Source organism: Monodelphis domestica, chromosome 1 (assembly GCF_027887165.1).
Source record: "Monodelphis domestica isolate mMonDom1 chromosome 1, mMonDom1.pri, whole genome shotgun sequence".
Lineage (NCBI taxonomy): Eukaryota > Metazoa > Chordata > Mammalia > Didelphimorphia > Didelphidae > Monodelphis > Monodelphis domestica.
This window is the reverse complement of record NC_077227.1, coordinates 719031752-719053395: the sequence shown is the minus strand read 5'-3', so window position 1 is coordinate 719053395 and position 21644 is coordinate 719031752. Positions and strand designations below refer to the sequence as shown.

Genomic DNA, 21644 nt, shown 5'->3' with positions numbered 1-21644 from the left:
CAACGACTTGGGGGGGGGGATGTCTGCCCTGAGCATGGCATGCCCCAGTGGAGTGGTTGTATGAGAACAACTTATTTCCATGGCCATGAAGTGGCTGAAGAAGGCACTTTAGAGTTCCTGGAATTTGGTCAGACGCCAAAGAGGCCAAGATCATCCATTGGATTCCAGAGCTATCAGGAGTCATCTCGACTTTTATTTTGCCACTGGACTCCAATGACTCCAAGAGTGAGGCTGATAACTTTGTGTAGCTGTGTCTCACTTAAATCCAATTCTTGCACAAATTGAGACATTTGATCCTCTTCAAAGCCAAGGGCAAACAAGTGCTACTTTGGAAAATCAGGTACCTAGAGAGTTCCAATTGGAGGAGAATCATCATGTCCAAATAGCAGTCCCCAATATTAGCCCTTTGAAGAATGGAAAGATCACCCTGAAACCTCTTGGCCCTACCCTTGAACCCAGACTTCCAGGAAGTGATTTTTCCTATGCAGATTTAGCTCTACTGTCCAGCAGGCCAGTCTACACTTATAAGGTCAACTGGGGAAAGAGAGAAGAGGAGAGGAGAGTACAGGACAGAACAGGACAGAACAGGACTGGACCAGGGATGATGGAGAGGATAGAGGAGGAGATAGGGAGGGAGGGAAGGGAAAGGGTGGGGGAGATGAGGAGAAGAGAGGAGAGAAAAGAGATATAGACAGACAGACATAAATATTCCTAAGGTTGAGGGATTCTGTGCTAACCACTGATCATTTTTCATGTCTCCAGATTCTTCTGAGATTCTCTCAATTTTTATGCAGGTAACCAACCATCATCCATCCATCAATCAATACAGCGAATTGCTTTGGCCATATCCCTGGGGCTTAGGTAAGGACAGTCCTGAACTCCACACTAGCTGTTTCCTGGTACCTAACTACTCTATTCATCTGGCCTGGGGACTCCACTGAGGAAGCCGACTTGATTGATTTTAGTACTTTTGCTAAACTAGCTGGGATCAAGAAGTAATCATAAAGTCAACCAAGAAATAATAGGGAATGTTTTTCTGAAGCAAGTAGCTGGACTTGGTTCACAAAACACCTTGGGGTAGACCCTACTCAGAAGGTGAGGGCACTGGCACAGGAACAGTGCCTCTTAGGCATGTCTGTCCTGCCCAGTGAGATGGGATGTCCTTTAGCTGATGAGCCACTTAGTCACCTGGGGAGATATCTCAGGCAGAGGATAATTACTGGTGAGAGACCTCAGGCAATTTACAGAATTTCTTTGTGCCTTAGTTTCTTCATCTGTCAAATGAGAGGGGCTGCTCTTTGAGTTGATCCCAAGGTGCTCATGAAGAGTTACAGACTTGGAGTCAGAAGACTCATGTTCCTAATTCAGAACTGGTCTCAGACATGTCTTAGTTGGATGTCCCTGGGCAAGTCATTTAACCTTGTTTCCCTCAGTTTCTTCATCTGTAAAATAAACTGGAGAAGGGAATGTCAAACACTTCAGTATCTTTGCTAAGAAAACTCCAAACGGGGTCACAGATAGTCAGATGTGATTGAAAAATGCCCAAACTACAACACCTGAGCGTTGGACTTTGAAGGAAATTAGGAATTCCTAGAGGCAATGGAGAGGATGCTTGCAAAGACCTGGGGCCATGAAGCTTCCTCCCTCAGTGACCCCTCCTCCTCACTAACCTTTCTAAGGTTTGGTCTCCCCTTACAGACAGGTTGCCCTATCTCATCACAACCTAAGCAACTCTCATCAAGATGTTGAATGGGTCTGGATGGCAATTTGGAACTGTGCGCAAATGGCTTTAAAAGACTTCCTGCCCTTTGATCCAGCCACTGCTGGGTTTGTACCCCAAAGAGATAATAAGGAAAAAGACATACAAAAATATTCATAGCTGCGCTCTTTGTGGTGGAAAAATTGGAAAATTAGGGGATGCCCTTCAATCAGGGAATGGCTGAACAAATTGTGGTATCTGTTGTTGATGGAATACTATTGTGCTCAAAGGAATAATGAATTGGAAGAATCCCATGTGAACTGGAACAAACTCCAGGAAGTGATGCAGAGTGAAAGGAGCAGAACCAGGAGAACATTGTACACAGAGACAGATACACTGTGGCACAAATGAATGTAATGGACTTCTCTACTAGCAGCAATGCAATGACAATTCTGAGGGATTTATGAGAAAGAACACTATCCACATCCAGAGGAAGAACTGTGGGAGCAGAAACACAGAAGAAAAACAACTGCTTGATCACATGGGTTGATGGGGATATGATTGGGAATGTAGACTCTAAACAATCACCCTAATATATATATATATAAATAAATAATATGGAAATGGGTCTTGATCAATGGCACATGTAAAACCCAGTGGAATTGCTCATTGGCTGGGGGGAGAGGAGGGGAAGAAAAGAACGTGAATCATTTAACCATGGGAAAATATTGTAAATTAATTAATTAAATACAAATTTTCAATTAAAAAAAAGAGGTTGAATGGGCTGGTGGAAGAAGCTGAAATTGTTCATCTTGAAAAGCAGAAAGCTTTAAGATAACATGGTAGCTGTCTTAAAGAATGTCTAGGATTATCAGACAGAAGTAATACACTTAACTTGTTGGTCCCGTAGGAATGGTGAACAAGATTAGGAGAGGCTAAATTTGAGTGGATAAAGTATTGGCCTCAGAATCAAGAAGACATGAGTTCAAGTACAGCTGTATAACCCTGGACAAGTCACTTAACTTTTCTCTGCCTTATTAGCACCTATCTTAGAAAGCTGTGTAAAGACAAGTGAAATATACAATCAAGAAATGGCTAAATGCAGGCTGTCACTATGATTGTTATTCCTTTTGGACAGAGGACAGTATCTTTGCCACTTTAAAAAGGACTAAACAAATCGTGGCATATGAATGGAGTAGACTGCCATTGCATGTTCGGGAATGATGACTAGGAATTCAGAGAAACACACGGGAAGTACACAAGACCAGAAGAACAATATCAACCATTGGCATAATGATGGCGATAAAAAGAGCACCACAACAAAGCTGAATTCTGAATCATTTCAATGACTAATCTTGGCAGGATTAGAGAAGACAAGAGGAAATGTGCTTTCCTCCTTTTGATAGAGGAGTGGAGATGTGTGAGAATCAAATGCTATATACACCAATCACGTGTGGCCACTCGTTGCAAGGGAAGACATGTAATGACTGTGATGTAATTATAAAATACATTAATGAAGCCCATTATTTTAATAATAAAATGGATGATGGCTCCTCCTTGGGAACACACACTCTGAGTAGTAACTGAGCATTGTGGGGGGAGACTGCTCTACCCCAAGTTTTTTTTTTCTTAACCTTTACCTTCTATCTTAGAATCAGTACTAAGAGGGGGCAGCTAGGTGGCTCAGTGGATTGATAGCAAGGTCTAGAGATGGAAGGTCCAGGGTTCAAATATGTCCGCAGACACTTCCTAGCTGTGTGACCCTGGGCAAGTCACTTCACCCCCATTGCCTAGCCCTTACTGCTTTTCTGCCTTGGAACCAATACACAGTATTGATTCTAAGACAAAAAGTAAGGATTCTTTAAAAAGAATTAATATAAAGTGTGAGATAAAAGGTAGGCAATTGAACTTAAGTGACTTACCCAAGGTCATAGAGCAAGGAATTGTCTGAGGCTAAATTGAAACCCAGATCCTCTGAACTTCAAATCTGGTGATCTTAACCACTGAGCACCCAGACACTCTGACACCCCCCTCCCCACCAAGTCTGGCTAAGGTGGCCAAGGTGATTTGTTCAATCAAGTAGCAGCCAGTTAGTTAGTCAACATGCATTTATTAAGCATTTACTACATACCAAACACTGTGTTAAGCATTGGAACTGAAAATACAAGCAAAAAGAAATGGTTCCTGATCTCAAGGAGCTTACACTCTAAGAGGGAAAAACAAGACACCAAAGGGGGAGAGTAATAATAGCTACATACATAGAAAAAGGGAAGGAGGTTCCCTGGCTATTGACCTTGTGTGGAAGCAGTAGATGTCTTTTGCTTTGTAGTATAGTTATGAAGTGGTGCTGACCCAAATGATGCCTGGAACCTACTCTAGCTTTTAGGGGACCCACAACTGTAAAAGGTCTGGACTGTGTAGGGAGAAAGGAATGGGTGGCTGAAGAATGGGTCAACTTTAAGTGGGAAAGAGCCCAGAAAGAGAAGTCTGGGCATACTCTCCTGCCTCCCCTCCCCTCCCCTCCAAGCTCATTTATTTCATTATTTTGCTCAGGTCAGGCTCTACCAAGAGTATAGAAATCATTATTAGATAGAAGGACAGTAAAGGGATGATATGAGGATGATCACCTCATATTTTCCATGATGTTTTTAGCTTTTCAAGGCATTTTCATATATTTTTCTAATTTGATCCCCTGAAGAACCATATATAGTAGGTACATTTTTATCCATTTGAAGGATGAGAAAACCAGAAAGCCTGAGTAATTTGGTTTCATTATCTCCTAGTGCTAAGGATCTCTTAGTGCAAAAGTATGTGTGTGTGTGCATATAATCACTCACATATTGAAATATAAGCATATATAAGAATATTATTTAAGGGAGGGTTTCCTACTCTAACTCTAGATTTAATGGTGCATCTTGCCCATTTTTACAAATGCAGAAACTGAGTCTCCAAAGAGGAAACAACTTTTTAAAGTCTCACAGTTACTGACAGAACTTCTTCCTGAATATTTCCTTTGTTAAAGGTCTTTGAGTGGTCAATGAAGTGAGAGTTAATGCGATTGAAGCTTCTTTCATTTTTTACATATTTTTAAATTTTTATTTTTCCAGATTATATGTCAATAGAATTTCTTTTTAAATTTAATTTTATTGATTAATTAAGAGAATTTTTCCATGGTTACGCGATTCATGTTGAAGCCTCTTTTAAAGGACTATGAAGGACCAGAACCCTAAATCCAGATATATCATGACCCCTATACACCACCAGTGAGTGCTACACCTAATGACAATAAGGAATGTGTTCCTGGTACACACTGAGAATGATTAGAAAGAAACATCTCCACTGCTGCATCTGTGAAGGGTAGACGGAGCAACCGTGAACATGATCTGACTCATAAGTTTCAGTGTTCCAATGACTCAGTCGTTAAAAGAAACCTGCCAGTCTCCAGCTTTGTGAACTTGCAAAAAATCGAATCACTTCTTTGGACTTTCATTTCCTCCTATGCAAAATAGGGATTAAAATGCCAATTCTGAGGATCTCAAAGATGTGATGTAAACATGAAAATGAGCTTTTATATATATGCGTATATATATATGAAATGCCTTCAAAGTTAGATAAGTCTATGAAAGGAGCTAGCGTTCAGAGTTGGGTGTAGTTATGTCTAAATAGAAGGCTGTATTATATTGGCTTTTCGTGTTGTGGGTCAGTATAATAGGTTGGTCTTTGTCTGATGACGAGATGAACCAGTCAGGGTAGGCAGCTGACTCAAGTGTAGAGGTGCTGCCAGTCCGATTCTGGTAAAAGACAAAAGCCTTCACTGCTTCAGGGTTGTTATACAGCTTCATTATGTCCTCCTTCTGAGGGTCATAAAGGAAAAAAAAAACATTTGAAGATCAGTGAACAGACTAGATAAGAAACCATTGACTTCATCGATCCAGCGTTTGGCATACATAAGGTGCTTGAGGAAGAACTCTCTAAATGACAAAAACTGCTAGGAAGATTGGGAAGAACTTTGGTGGAAATTAAGTTTAGACTATCACATTGCACCACAGGGCATAGTAAACTCAAAATGCATATGTAAGCTATATATTGGAGATTACATTGTAAAAAGATAACTAAATCCATTATTTTTCACATCTATAGCTGAAGAAAATTCTTAGGGAAACATGGAAAAAGATCATCACCCACACGATTAAATGAAATTAAAAAGTTTTTGCACTAAAAATCAGATTTGAACATATTCTAGCTTATCCATGTAATTCTAAAAGTGTAGCATCATAAATTGAACATAAACTGTACTTCAGATGGACTTGGACTAGAACCTAGGTACAACAGAGCTCCTACCCCCATTTTTTCTGGGAGTTATGCCTCTTGATGCAGCCTAAATTTGATTTTTGGCTTCCATTTCTCTTTTAATTCATACTGATCTTGCTGTTAGGAGCTTTACTATTCATGCAGCCTTGGAAATAATAGCTTTAGTTAAATTGATAAATGGTTTTCTAGATTTTTTTTTTATTTGGAGAAGGGGAGGAAGAAGGAAAAGACTTCTCTTAGTTCTAGCCAGGACTGTTGGTATCAAGGAATAAAAATGGTCCCCAACAGGTCATGGACTTAGGAGGCAGATTTTTATTAACAAGTAGGGCAGAACTGCTTTAATACAAAATTGTCTGCATCTTTGGAAAAGGGAAATTACCTCCATTCCTGCCTCTAACATCTATTCCACCTCTGAGGTGGTAGAATTCTGAAACCTTTTGAGTTGGCAGAGCTTTTAACAAAAAAACTAAGAGTTTGCTTCCAACCCTCAAGACTGCAGAGTTGAGCAGGCCTGGATCCAAGCAAAGAAGGAGATGCCTAGGGCTATGTGATCTGACTAGAGTAGAAGTAGGTGAGGTTCCAAGACAGGTCTTCTGCAGTCTTTCTAATAACCTTCTCCTCTCTTCTCTCCTAAACTAGTCATAGCAGTAAGTAGTCTCCACTCTTTTCCTTCTTTCTTCTCTACCTGGAAACAAAGTGAGCAGAAACTGCTTTTTTTTTTTCAGATTTCTCTGTCCTGCCTTTATTTTCTTCTGTTGGAAAAAACAATGAGGAGTATGATGACTCCATACCTTCTCAAGATCAATTAAGTAAGCAACAAGCTTTTATTGAGCACCTACTGTGTTCCTACCACTGTACGCAGTCCTAGGATAAAAGGCTAGAAGGCAAAGGAGCAACTAATAGTCTCTTTTATTCACATTTTCTCCCTTTCTTTTACCAATTGGGCAGTGTACATGACCTTCTTTTAAGGCAGGTCTAACGAAGGGTATCCTCTTTTATGAAATAATTGTGTCTTATAGTTTTAGAATTATTGTTAATAATTCAATTTTCATTCTATTGAAACTATTTTAAGAGATTCATATGTTTATATTCAACTAAGAATTCCCCCTGATGCAGAGCAACATCCTTGATTGATCTCAAACTATACTGGATTTATATTGGGGTCATTAGGGAACTAGAAATTTCATCTGGAGTTCATGTGTTTTGTGGTCCCCATTAAATACTTTTCTCATGAGTGAACAAAATCATGTCTTTATTGTTGGGAATAAGTTTTCCAGGCAGTTGTACTGGCCTATATCTAGACCCTGAGAGTGTTGGACCCCCCAAAATTTGAATCACTTTGCAGTTCATTAACATTTCCAGATCTTTTTTCATGGGACTTGGGTTCAAAACCTAATTGTCATATAGTAGCAACAAGACTATGGAAAAGTCACTTAACCTCCCTTGTCTCAGGTTCCTCACCTATAAAATAAAGGTATTATACTTGATGACCTCTAAGGGTTCCTTCTAGTTCTAATACTACGACCTTGTGTTCTATTCATAAATGCCTTCTCAATTCTGGACTTGTGGAATTTTTTTTCACCAATAAAGAAATTTGCTCATTTCTATTAAATTTCATCATATTGGATTTTATCTACTGTTCTGTCCTGTCAATGAAAGTAAGTTTCTCTTAAAGTATTCTTTAACAAAAACATGTCCATAAAAAGTATAAGTCATATGAGATTATTATGTTGGTTTTCCCCTACCAAGTTTTATTCTCTCCATTGTCAACAACTTACCACCAACTGCAGCTGGGGTTGTCCTCCACTCACTTCACAACATAGACAGAAATCTGTTTCATTTATTCCCAGGTATATAGGATCTCCCTTGTCTTTAGGAAGGGAGTCATCTCTACATGGTAATACCTTCAGAGACACTGGGAATACAACAGGAGGAAAGGATATCAAGTGGCAAGATCAGTTACATAAATGGAAGTACAACTACTATATCAATAAGTCTTGGCTGCCATCTTGGTTCTTATCTGTATGATCCCTTTGGTTAGATCACTACCATGAATCATTAATTCATTCAGAAAATGTATTTTAAGCATGTCCTATATGTTAGGTACTGTGCTAAACAATCAAGATATAGCCTCTGCCTTCATGTAGCTCATTCTATTTGAGGATGGATAGAAAGTAGGACTTAGAGGTAGGGCAACCTAATTTCTGAATCCTACTTCTGAGTGGCTGTGCGACTCCAGAAATATAATTTAGCCTCTCAAGGTTTTAGACAACTTTCTAAGATAATAAATAAAATCAGCCTTATGACCAAGCTGGGGGGATTTTGTATTCTGCTGCTTCTGCTGAAGGAGATATGGCCTTCTTACAGGCTGATAAGGCCAAGCATGATGCCACTGACCTGCTTAAAGACTTATGAAGTCAGTCCTATATCTTTTAAAGAGAGGGTTAGATGGCATCTAAAGACTCTTCAGGAGAAACATGTGAAGGACAAAATAATTAACTATTGTGGATTTTTCTGATATAGTCTAACCTATGGAACTTCTACATTTTCCTCTTGCAGGTGGCACAGTGGATAGAGGGCTGGACCTGAAGTCAGGAAGACCTGGGTTCAAATTCATCCTGAGACGCCTACTGATAGTGTGTCTCTGTCCAGGTCACTTTACCTCAGTTCTCTTATCTATAAAATAAGGATAATAATAGCACCTACCTCCCATCATTGTTGCTAGGATCAAATGAAATAATAGTTTAAAAGTGCTTTGTATAGTGCCTGGCATAAAGTAGGTACTATATAAATGTCAGCTACTATTATGATGGTCTTTTGGGTAACCAGTATTTGGTTGGAAGAAACCGAGTTGGAGAGTGTAAGCTGAAAGCTACATCCCTTTATGAATGACCAAGGAAGAGTGTTCCGTATGAACCTAGACTCAAACCCAGTAAATGAATCCAGAGATATTTGAAGGGAGAGAGGGACAGTAAGATAAAATTCTATCTTGATACCCCTCTCAGAGACTAGAGAAAAGAACTTCTGTGGTATGCTTGGAGTCTGTTTCTTCGTCTCTAGAGCTAGTCCACCCCTCATCCTCAATGAACCAGTATACAGTCACAACTCTTCGATCTCCTCCTCTTCACAGAGGCAGATGAGACCTCAGAGCATATCTATCCATTCCACTCATGAACCACATCTATACTTTTAGACAACTCTTGTGAATATGTCTAGCTTACATATAGGCATCCCCAACTCTACAGTGCACAAATTGTTGGGAAGTCATGGACTCCCCTTATTAGAAGGCATTTCCTTAATATGTTTTGTATGATAATACATGATAACCTAGGCTGAATTGCTAGTCAGCTCTGAGAGGGGGCTGGGAAGAAGGGAGGGAGATAGCATGAATCATTTAATTTCAGAAAACTTATGTGGAAATTTGTTACTAAAATAAAATAAAAACAAAGGCACACTCATCATCAAAAAATGGAATTTCCTCATACCAATAAATTAAGAGGCCTGGTTCCTAGTTCTAACATATGCACATAAAATAAAATTTAAAATAAATAACAAACTAATTTCTGGGGAAATGGCACTAACAATTGGGTTGAAAAGATAGATATTCTATAGAAAATGTCTCTTGAACAGATACACTGTGGCACAATCAAATATAATGGACTTCTCTACTAGCAGCAATGCAATGATCCAGGACAATTCTGAGGGACTTATGAGAAGGAACACTGTCCACATCCAGAGAAAGAACTGTGGGAGTAGAAAAGCAGAAGAAAAACAACTGCTTGATCACATGGTTCGATGGGGATATGACTGGGGATGTAGACTCTAAACAATCATCCTTGTGCAAATATTAATAATATGGAAATTGGTCTTGATCAATGATACATGTAAAACCCAGTGGAGTTGCTAGTTGGCTATGGGAGGGGGGTGGGAGGATGGAGGGAAAGAACATTATTCACATAACCATGGAAAAATATTCTAAATTAATTAAATAAATAAACTTTTAAAAATTCCTCTTGAGCTAAATTAGAAAGGAAGCTAAGGAGTCAATGAGGATAAAGTTAGGGGAGAAGGCACCCTAGAAAATAAGGACATCCTGTAAAGTCATGAAGATGGAAGATGGAATGCCAGATATAGGTAGAAGAAAATAAACTATGATTTCCACATAAAGTCCATTGAGTCTGTCAGTTAAACACTTATTAAGTACCCACTATTTTCTAGAACTTGGGATAGAAAGGAAGGTACAAAACAATCTCTGAGATCAAGGAGCTCAAAGTCTAATGGAGGAGATAGCATCAAAAAGCTATGTTCAAAGAGAATAAATGTATAAAGAGCCTGTAAAAGTCTAGGGTAGAGTCAGATTGTGAATGACTTTAAAAGCCAAACAGAAGGATTTTCATCTAATCGTAAAGGCAAGAAGGAAAAGAATGAATTGGGGGGGGGGGGAGAGAATTATGGAAGAGACACTTGGAAAAAGAATTGATAGCTTGGAAACAGGGGGGCACAACAATATCTAAGGATCATATTGTCCCAAAATTAGAATAAACCCAAAAGAAGTTAGCAACTTTAAGAGAAAAAAGAAATATTAAATCAGTCTCACATACAGAAGAAAAATAAAGTATATTAGAGCAAAAATAATCAAATCAACAACAGATCAAGAAAATACTATTGAAGAATGATTGAACTTCAAAAAAAGAGGCAAGAGGGGCAGCTAGGTGGTTCAGTGAATAGAGATCTAGGCCTAGAGATGGGAGGTCCTGGGTTCAAATCTGACCTCAGATGCTTCCTAGTTGTCTGACCCTGAGTAAACCATTCAACTCCCATTGCCTAGCCCTTACCACTCTTCTTCCTTGAAACCAATATTGAGTATCTATTCTAAAACAGAAAGTAAAAGCTTAAAAAAAGTGGACATCAACCATTCTGGAAAATAATATGGAACTATGTCCAAAACTGTCTATACCCTTTGACCCAGTAATACCACTACTATGACTATATCTCAAAAATATATAACAAAAAAAATAAGAAAAGAAACCAAGTGTACCAAAACATTTATTGCAGCTCTTTTTGTGATAGCAAAGAATTGGACATTGACTATAATTCCATTGACAATGGACTATTAACTGGAAAACAGTTGAAAAAGTTGTGCTAGAGGATTGTGATGGAATACTATTGTACTATAAGAAACAGTGACTAGGATGGTTTCAGAAAAATCTAAGAAGACTTATATGAACTAATGCAAAGGGAAGGGATCAGAACCAGGAGAACCCTGTATGCAGTAACAGTAAAATGTAAAAGATGATCAACTGTGAAAGATTTAGCTACTCTGATCAAGACAGTTATCTAAGAGAATCTGAATGATCCATGATGAAAAATTCCTTCCACTATCAGAGATAGAACAGGTAAACTCTATGTCCAGACTTAAGCATACTTTTTTCACTTTCTTCATGTTTGTTGTTTTTTATTATTTGTTTGTTTGTTTTGCAACATGGTGAATATGGAACTGTGTTTTGCAGTAATAAAATAAAGTACTAACTGAAAAAAATCATTGAACTTTCTGAAAGTCATGATTAGAAACCAAGACTAAATATCCTATTTCGAGAAATCATGAACATCATTAAAGAGATTGTCTTTATCTCTTACAACTAGAGAACAAAGTAAAAATTTTAAAAATCCATCATTACTTTCCTGAAAAAAAAACCTTAAAATGAATGTGCCAAAAAAACTTGGAAAAACACGGAGAGACCTAAATGAAATTACAAATAGTGAAATGAGCACAACTAAGCAAACATTATATAAACTAGTAGAAATATTCTTTGAGGAATGATTTGAGTATGTCTATCTCCAGGAAAAGAACTGGTAAATAGAATGAAGTAAGACATAATTTATATTTACATATATCTTTTTGTAAAATGATGCTTTCTATAATGGGAGGAGGAGAGAGAGGGAAGGAGTTAACTGAATATTTTCATGTTACAAACAAAAGATTTTATTTAAAATCTTTAAAAATGAATGTAATAACATTTCTAAAAACATCATACCAGAATCCAGAGTTTCCAGGACAAAGATAAAATACTATAAGCAGCAAGAAGGAAAGAATTTATGTACCATGGTTCACAGAAGATTTAGTAACTACCACTACAAAGAAACACAGAACACAGAACACAATATTCCAAAAGACAAAAGACATAGGCCTTAAATTTGCCCAGCAAAACTGAGATGGAAAAAAAAAAACAATTGGATTGTTAACAAAATAAAGGACTTCCAATTATTCTTGATGAAAAGACCAGAGCTTTGTAGAAACTTTGAAATACAAATGTGGGGGTGGGGGAGAATTGAAAAAGGTAAAAATAAGCAACTGGAGAGGTCTTTTTAAAGGATGAAGTGTTTGCATTCTTATGGAAGGAAGGAGGTAGGATGATACTATGATGTCAACAGAAAGGAATAATAAGGAGGTGCAAATAAAGGTCTATACAAACAAGGAAAGAGTAGAAAGGGTGGAAACCACTTGAACTTCACTTTGACGTGATAAAGAATAAAGTGGGTAATACAAATGTTATTACTTAATACCTATTTCCATATTATTAATTTTTGCTATAGAGTGATCTTTTAAAGGCAAGGGGAGGGGAAAATGAATCATGTAAACATGGGAAAATATTTTTAAAATAAAATAAAATCACCAAAAAATAAAACCTAAAAAAAGAATAAAGTGGGTAGAATTAGGAGAACAATTTACACTATAACAACAGTGGTATAAAAACAAATAATTTGAAAGACTTAAGGACTTTGATCAATAAAAGAATCAAATGCTATTCCAGAAGACCCAAGATGCTATCCATCTTTCGATAGAGAAGGGATGAACTATATATACAAAATAAGTTGTATTTTTGGATGTGGCTTAGCCATAAATATTTGTTGCAGGGTTTTCCCTTTTCCAGCCTAGGGGAGAGAGGAAGAAGAGGAAACAGATCCTTCTTCTGATAAAAATAAATTTTAATTTGGAAAAAGGCAAGATGGAATCTTTGGGCTTTCTGAGTAAGAGAATAGCATCATCAGAACTGTGCATAAGGAATAATACTTTGACAGTTCTATGGTACATAAATTGAAGAGAGGAGAAACTTGAAGAAGGGAGTCTAATTAGAGCAGGAATTCTCAACGTGATGTCTATGAATGGATTTAAGGGAGTCTTTGAACTTGGATGGAAAAAGTAATCATCTTTATCTTACTAATCTCTAACCAAAATTTAGCATTTCCTTCAATTATTTAAAATGCTTTATTTTCTGATAAAGAATCCATAGCCTTCGTGATATTACCAAAGGCATTACGGCTTAGAACTCATGATTTCTAGTGTTATTATAATATTCCCAGTGAGAGGTGATGAGAGTCTGAGCATCGGTGGTGCCTGGGGGACTGAAGAAAAAGATGACAGAAATGATGTGGAAGTGGCAATTGAATGTAGAATGGTGGATTCTGAGTTTCCTGACAGATTATAAATTCAAGTGATGTGAAGGATAAGGGTTTCTTCATCAGAAAAAAGGAAGTTGAGAAGAGTAGATGGTTCTCCAGTGCCTATGCCTCTTGATTTCCAAAGCTGCATACTTACATTGCACAATGATCAAATTGCAGTGTAAAGTCATTAAAGGGGATCTCTGGCTTGCCCTAGTAGCTAAAACCTTAAACAAGGTACAATGCTCCCCTTGGACTGCTATCTTTCAGTGTGTAAAAGGAGAGGGTGAATATCAGTACCTATTTTGTCTACTTCATCAAATTCTTATAAAATTTAGATGAATTCTAGGGGAAATTAAGTATCAAATGGAAGGACTTTGGAATCATTTGCCACAAGGTCCAAAACCTGGGATCTATAGAGCAAGCACCCTAGGGAGTATCCCAGGAGCAGTATTTCATTGGAAACTTTGCTTTCTCTTTATTCTCCTCCTTTCACTTTCCTTTCCATACTTGCCCTTTTCCTCTCTTTTTCTGAAGCAAGAAGCCTGCAGATCAACCTATCTGAGCTCCCCCTCATCCTCTACATCTCTCTCTTGTTCCTTATTTCTGTCTTCATTGACAAAGCCCACTTTCACTACAAAAAAGGGTCAGTCCTTCTTTCCTCTTCATTTGTCATTGATCCATGTGGGACTTTCCCCATCCCAGGTAAGCACAATAAATTACACATCCCTGGAAGTGAGAATGGCAATAGGTATTTATTCTCAGGAGGAACTAAGAACAGAAGATGAGGTTGCACCATAGAAAAAGACAATAGTAATGCAGTTTTTACTCACCTGGGTTCACACCTTTCTCATGAGGAGCTGCTATGAGTGTCTCTCCCTTAAGAATCCAGACCTGCTGTTGCACATCATGAATTTCCCCAATAGGAACTTTTTCTTTGTCAATATTTTGTGGGGTTTGTCTATTCCTTGGAAAGAGTATCCCAACTCCTGCCCCAATATCACTTGTGTTACGGAGAGCTGAAATAGAAGGTGAGCACACTGAGGAGTCTTGCTCTGATTGGTGGGTTTCCCCAGGGCTCCCAAGACAGGATGGTGTGATTATCTCAGTCCTCTATCAGAACAAAGTCCAGGGGAGAAGTGAGAGAGCAGGGTTTCAGCTTGGTCCCTATTTTCCTGGGTCTTTCCCTACAAATTCTCTAGGCAAAGCTTCCTTGGAAACTCTATACTACAGTCCCCTTATAGGGATAAGCAACAGAGGCCAGGGAGGGAAGATTTCTGCTCCAAGGATTAATCAGAAAGTGATGTCACCACCCAAACTTGCTGTGGAAGCCTTAGCAGGACTTAGTCTCTAGTCCCTTAACATTAAACAGAACAAACAAATCTTTCTTCCACATGACAGCTCTTAAATTATTTACAGAGAGCTAGCATGTCTCTGACCCTCCCCCAGTCTTCTCTTCTCCAGGCTAAACACCTTCCATAGGATGGAGACTCAATATTCTTTATGTTTGTTATTCTACTCTAAAGATTTTCCAGCTAATTAATGAACTACCTACACTCCTTCGGGATCTATTATGAATTCTTGGGTTGCTCCAGTTATCTATTTTGAAGAGAATCCCATCAAACCCCAGAGCTGATTAATAATCCATTATTGCAGAGGAAAAGTTCAAGAGATTTCCGATGAGTTTTCCCTACCTGAAGGCTTGCCATTCATCTCTGTGGTGAAGTGGATCCCTGTGGTACCTGTAGAGGTAAGAAAGTCAGTGGTCTAAAGAACTAAACTCAAGGGAGCACTCAAAGACATTCCCAAGCAACCCCATCCCTTCTTATCCTTATCCTGCATACCTTATCCTGGAAAACCCTAGAACCCAGTTTAGTTCCACAAAGGTTCTGCCTTCTGGCAGTATCGCTTAGAACAATTGGTGGGCAACTCTTCAAAAGTGAAAAGCTAGAGAGCACAGTGAATCGAGAACCGAGCCAGGATCTGAGAGGACCTGGGTTCAGACATGAAACTCCGACACTTCCTAGCTGTGGAGAGTCACTTAATCCCAACTGCCTAGCCCTTACCACTTTTCTGTTTTAGAATCATGACTTAATATTGATTCTAAGACAGAAGGCATGGGTTTAAAAAAAAGAAATGAAAAGTAAAGAAAAGAAATGTCATCATAGATCTCTCCAATATTGTGGTGTTTCCTGAAAAATACATTCTGTACGTCTGTGCCTATAGAGCTCAAAGCTGAGATAATGTCCCCCTCATTAATTCAACTCTCCCCATCTCAAGTTCCAGAAAAAAAAAACCCTCCAAAGTCCCCAGGAATCTTGGCTTATGTCTATGTTGCATGCACCTCCTTTTCCATCAAAATGGCACTCATGAATGGAAAACCTAGGTTGTATTCGAACTCTGTACATAAGTAGTCCAAACTCCACACCTATGACTGGAGTCAGAAGGAAGCAATGAAAGTAAGATCCAAAATCAGATATTTCCATTCACAGGTGGAATCTGAGAGAAGGTACCTGAACTAACCACCAACTCTTATGTTCTTGAGAGCTTGAGCTGTGCCTCCTTCAGTCCCCAGAGGCCCAGACAGATTCTTGTTACTCCCCAGCCTTATATACATGCAAGCCAAGAGGATGACACTGTCATTGCAGCTCTATACAACAATATCAAAGGGAGAGTTATTTCCTGGTATCATGGAATCCTGCAGAACAAGAATTCTTTGTAGAGAATTCTTGTTGGGGTAGTGGCTGGACTAGGTGGCCTTTGAGATTCCTTCCAACTCTCAGCATGTATTCTGTGATTCTTTGGGACCTGGGCTTCCAGGGGGAATAATAAGGAAAAGGAAGCAATTCAATTCCTAAAAGAAATCATTGTATTATTGTTGGTGTTTTTCTCATTTTTACCAGGACTGGCCTGGGTTTGGGTTGACTAGAGATAGAAATTCATCCATAAAAAAGATAAAAAACCTAAAATTGAATGCTGTAAAATTATAATGACCAAACTTATACCCCAAAAAGAAATTAAAAATATTCTTCCTTCCCTTTTTGGCAAGGGCGAAGGAATAAGGGTATATATATAACATGGCATCTGTATTCCCTGGACATCCAGAAATTCTCTTTGCTTAAGTTTCTTTTTCTTTTCTTTCTTACCAAAATTGTTTCTGCTTAACTCTCCCTAACTTTATTCTTGAGAACTGGTCATCATTCTTGGCCAACCTCTTGTTTTTTCTCTTTGCCATTCAAAAGAACTGGCTTCAAACTAGTTGTTCTTGCAAACAATTTGGAGAAATATGAACTAGGCATACACTTACATGGATTGAATAGCTAGACCTTATTAGTAGTTTTTAATGGCACCATCTCAACTTGGAGAGAGGTATATAAAGACCAATAATTTGTTTAACATTCTAGTATTTAATATTTTAATCCTTGAATAAAAGTATAGATTACTCGTTTATCAGATTGAAAAATGACCAAAAAAGGGGGAGGGATGGATAGTTGAATTAATATATTAGATGATGGAGTCAACATCTAAAAAAAGATCTCAACAAGCTACCAAATCTAATGAAGATAATACTAATAGGGATTAAATGTCCAGAAAGACAAGATGGAGAAAAACCGGCTTGATAAGCATTTACCTGAAAAAGGTGGTTCTAATAGATGTTTTACTGGACTTTGAAATTAATGAATCAAGATTATGATATGGCTGTCAAAAAGCCAATGGAGGGGAAGCTAAGTGGAGCGGTGGATAGAGAGTCCGTCTTAGAGTCAGGAGGAAATTGGTTCAAATCTGGCCTCAGACATGCCCTAGCTATGTGACCCTGAGACAGTCACTTAACCCTCTTTGCCCTGCCCTTGCTCTTCTGTCCCAGAGTTATTTCTAGAACAGAAAGCAAAGAGTTAAAAACAACCAAAACAACGAATGTGATGTTACAAAAAGGCATGGTCCACAGGAGTAGGGAACTGATTATTTGGTTGTGCCCAGACCACATCTAGAACACAGGTATACCTAGAGTATGGGGGTATAATTCTGTTGATGTCCATCTGTATAATCCAACTTCTTTGTTTATAACTTAACAACTAGGGTGTGTCTTTTGAAAACTCTGGATTAATGAATTCTACATTATCTGCATATGAATAATGTTTACTCAGAGCAGGCTTACTTAAGTTGAAGACTTAAACCAAGGCACTGGGATTCCAGTTTAGTCAAGCCTTTATTTGTAATGGTTCTATTCAATATGTGAAGATTAAATTTTACTCTCCCCTGATTGTGAAAATGAAATTAATTAGCCCTGATTGTGAAGATTAAATTGTAACCTCTGCCCATTTTTAGATTTAGTCACCAAAAGTGTAAACAACTTACTTAAAGTTGAGTGGAGAGATCTGCCCATTTTTAGATTTAATCACCAAAGGTGTAAACACCCCCATTCACACTTGAGTGGGTGAGGTCTGTGACCCACATGTGCAATAGTGAGTAATGAATCAGAATCGACTGACTGCCTCCTGGCCAGTCAAGCAAGGCTTTAGACTATGATTTGTCCACGTAAAAAAGTGGAGGAAGGCACAGGAAGTGATGCAAAAGACAGTTTCTTTAAAAGGGAGTTACAACTTCCTGAGTGAGTTTTTTCCTTGGAGTTCTGAGTTCAAGTTCAGACTGGAGAAGAATCTGCTGACTAGACCCGAGACCCTGTTCCTAGTGAGACTGTTCTTAAATTTCTTCCTTTGGACCGACATGTGGTGAATGAAAGCTGACTCTTAACTGCTGGGTTTTTTTTTTTTTCTGAAGAGAATAACCTCAGGAGAGACCTATCCTCTTGAGAGAGGCTCCCTATATACTCAGCTCCTCAACTACAAGGGCCAAGGCCTCTCCTCTAAGGACTAAACTCTCCCTGCCCAGGTTGAGCCAGGGACTGGGAGTAATTACTTAGTGCTTAAGCTAGATATCTTACCCTTACCTCTCTCTGATTTTCTTACTCCACTCTTTCTATATTTTGTAAATAAATTGTCAATTAATCTCTGGAATAAATTAAATTCCTGGATATCCTATTTTAAATATATCCAGTTCAACCTTTTTATATAAATAAACCCTTCCCCCCCCCCCCTACAAACACCAGGTCCAATTGCCTCCTCCAACTATACAAGGTTAAATATTGTTATACTCTTCAGGAGGAGAAATCAGCCAAGGGTAGTAAACAAGATAAATAAAGGTCCAACAAGCAAAAAGATTAATTGAGGCATATAAATCATGGAGGTACACAATGGAATCACTGAGGATCAGTAGATATGAGGGGGACATTATGGAATCTTTGGAAGAATGGATAAAATATTAACAGATAAATGAATAAAGGAAGTTTATACATTGTTCTACTTGGATGCAACAGAGTTTCCCATGGGAAATCATCTTCCCATAATTCCTTAGAAGGACAAAAGCTAAACCATCCATATCACTTTGCAATAATGAAATACTTCAGAAGCATAACCATACAATAGTAAGCCTAGGATACATGATTCATATAACTTTGTAATGCTAAAAAAATTAGATGTATAACTGTTACTGACTCATGTTTTTTTAAGTACATACACGGAACCTTTTACATCACATTGTCTTGAAAAGTGGTTTCCAAATCTGAAGGTCAAGAGAATTCCTTTTTGTCATGGAAACTAAGGAGAACTATAACAGTGTCTGAAGTGATATTTTAAGAACTGAGAAAGTCAGCAACCCAAACGAACAAATATCACACCATTATTTTTTCTCATTATATTCCAGAACCTGGGAACCATCGACTACAGACAAAGATTTATGTTGCCAATAACCAGCCTTGATCAATTGAATAGTGAGTGAATAGTGAATGAATAGCTTCCTTAGCTCAGACCTAAATTTAGATGTAGCCACTCATTGTAGATATATTTTCCAAGATGTTTAGCTAAGAAGAGGAGGAGAGATAAAGGATAATAACTGATGAGCATGACAGGGTCTACTGAGGACTTTTTAAAAGGAAAATTGAGATGGGGCAGCTGGGTAGCTCAGTGGATTGAGAGCCAGGCCAAGAGACAGGAGGTCCTAGGTTCAAATGTGACCTCAGACACTTCCCAGCTGTGCGACCCTGGGCAAGTCACTTGACCCCCATTGCCTGGCCCTTACCACTCTTCTGCCTTGGAGCCAATACACAGTATTGACTCCAAGACAGAAGGTAAGGGTTTTTTTTAAAAAAAGAAAGGAAAATTGAGAGGATTTTGTAGGCATCAAAGAACAAAGAGGTAACTAGTATAGGAGTAAAGATGAATAAATATTCCTAATATTTAAAGATATAGGATTTTTAATAATAAGTCACAAGAGAAGAAAAAAGAAAAAGGGTTCTTTCAGTCAAGTGAGCAGAGCAAAGAGAGACAGAGACTCACCCCTGCAGCACTTTACCAAAAGCACAAGCTCCCCCCAAAAGAGTCCTGCAGTGTGGGTATCAGCCAAATTTATCTCCAAAGCATCCTTACGTAAAATGAGGACATAACTTAAAAGGATGCTGGGAATATAGCTCAGGTGTGGCAAATTTTTCATCTGCACACTAAGGAGACATGGAAATTATAGAGACATTGATTATGGTAGTGGGGGCAACCTTTTGGAGAAGATGAGAAAGGATGGGATAAAATTTACTGGATTGAACTTGGCAAGAAGGAGCAATATATCATCTAAGAATACAGGGAAGAAGGAAACATAGGAGATGTGAAAGACTCACAGATGGAGCAGGGTAGATAGAGGATTGAACTTAATATCAATAAGATCTGAATTTGAATTTTGCCTGAGACAACTTACTAGCTATGAGAGTGGGCAAAGCATTCGGTCACTGTCAGCTTCAATTTCCTATTCTTTTTTTTTTTTATACAAATGCACTTTATTTTTTTTTCCTATCTTCTTTTTTTTTAATATATTTTATTTGATCATTTCCAAGCATTATTCGTTAAAGACATAGATCATTTTCTTTTCCTCCCCCCACCCCCCATAGCCGACGTGTAAATCCACTGGGCATTAGATGTTTTCTTGATTTGAACCCATTGCTTTGTTGATAATATTTGCATTAGAGTGTTCTTTTAGAGTCTCTCCTCTGTCATGTCCCCTCAACCGCTGTTCAATTTCCTATTCTATGAAAAGAAGAGATTAGGTTGGGTAGACTATAAGGTCTCTTCAATCTCTGATTCTCTAAAATCCATATGAAAAGGACACAGCTAAGGAATACACATGACCAGGAGTCCACATCAGAATCCTGTGCATCCAGGGAATAGTTATTGGGGTCATACATGTCAGGAACCAATGTGGTCAGAACACTTTGTGGAGGACATACATGCCAAGAACTTACAGGGACAGAGAACATGAATAGAGACACTTATGGAAAAGGTTCATGTTTCAAAGTCATACTGCTATAATTCCAAAATCACACTTCCAATACTGTGGAGCTTGTAGTGTAATACTGCCTCTTTCTGTTGTTCTCTTTGGATCATCATCTTTTATCTAATAGACATCTTATCCTTGATCTCTTTGCATTGATGTTCCAAATTATTCTCTGTTATTATCTGCTAAATTTTGGCTCTTTAGGACCATCTACTACTCACTGTTCCTATCTACTAAAATGACATGACTAAGAAGCCCCTCCCTAACAAGATCAAGCTGAAACCTAACAAGCATCTGAGGATATGTGTGTATGAATGCATATGTGCATGTATGTGTGTTTATATATATACATATATGTGTCTCTTTAGTCATGTATCTCCTGAATTATATATTATAAAAAGCAGGTACAATACAGGAAGAAAAAGGATAGTTTTTAAGATAACTAGAAATTCACAGTAAACAAAATTCAAGAGAAGAGCCAGTAGGAAAATTAATTATCTCAAAAATCTATGTACAAATCCCCAAAGTTTAGGTGATGAGAAGAACTGGGCTTTGCCTTTCTTTGCATTCCTCATGCTTAGTACAATGTCTGGCACAAATTAAACCTCACTAAATGTTTCTTAACTCACTGACTGACTGACTGACTGACTAGGTACTATATCATTCTTCTTGGCCAGGCTCATGATCTGTTTGTCAAATTCCTTCTCTTTCTGGACAGGTGATCAAAAGTAAGAAATCAAACTATTTCATTCACTTCAATCCAGTGATTGTTAATGTCTATGTACAGGATCTTGGTAGGAATACAAAGACATAATTGAAT

General features: G+C 38.1%; 1 protein-coding gene across 3 annotated transcripts in view; it reads right to left on the bottom strand.

Moving 5' to 3' along the window:
- Positions 1 to 3797: 3797 nt before the first annotated feature.
- LOC100026087 (interleukin-36 gamma-like) overlaps positions 3798 to 21644 on the bottom strand; it is a 36085-nt gene continuing 18238 nt past the window's right edge. For 2 of the 3 annotated variants that reach the window (XM_056812181.1, XM_007477583.2), the window contains 4 exons: positions 15145 to 15192; positions 14284 to 14469; positions 7789 to 7925; positions 3798 to 5553 (listed from right to left, as the gene is read on the bottom strand). In XM_056812181.1, the coding sequence (XP_056668159.1) occupies positions 5329 to 5553; positions 7789 to 7925; positions 14284 to 14469; positions 15145 to 15192 (596 nt within the window). In that variant the 3' untranslated portion in view covers positions 3798 to 5328. Of the gene's footprint in view, positions 5554 to 7788; positions 7926 to 14283; positions 14470 to 15144; positions 15193 to 15963; positions 16029 to 21644 lie in introns of those variants that run through there. The other variant, XM_056812185.1, reaches the window with a different exon arrangement.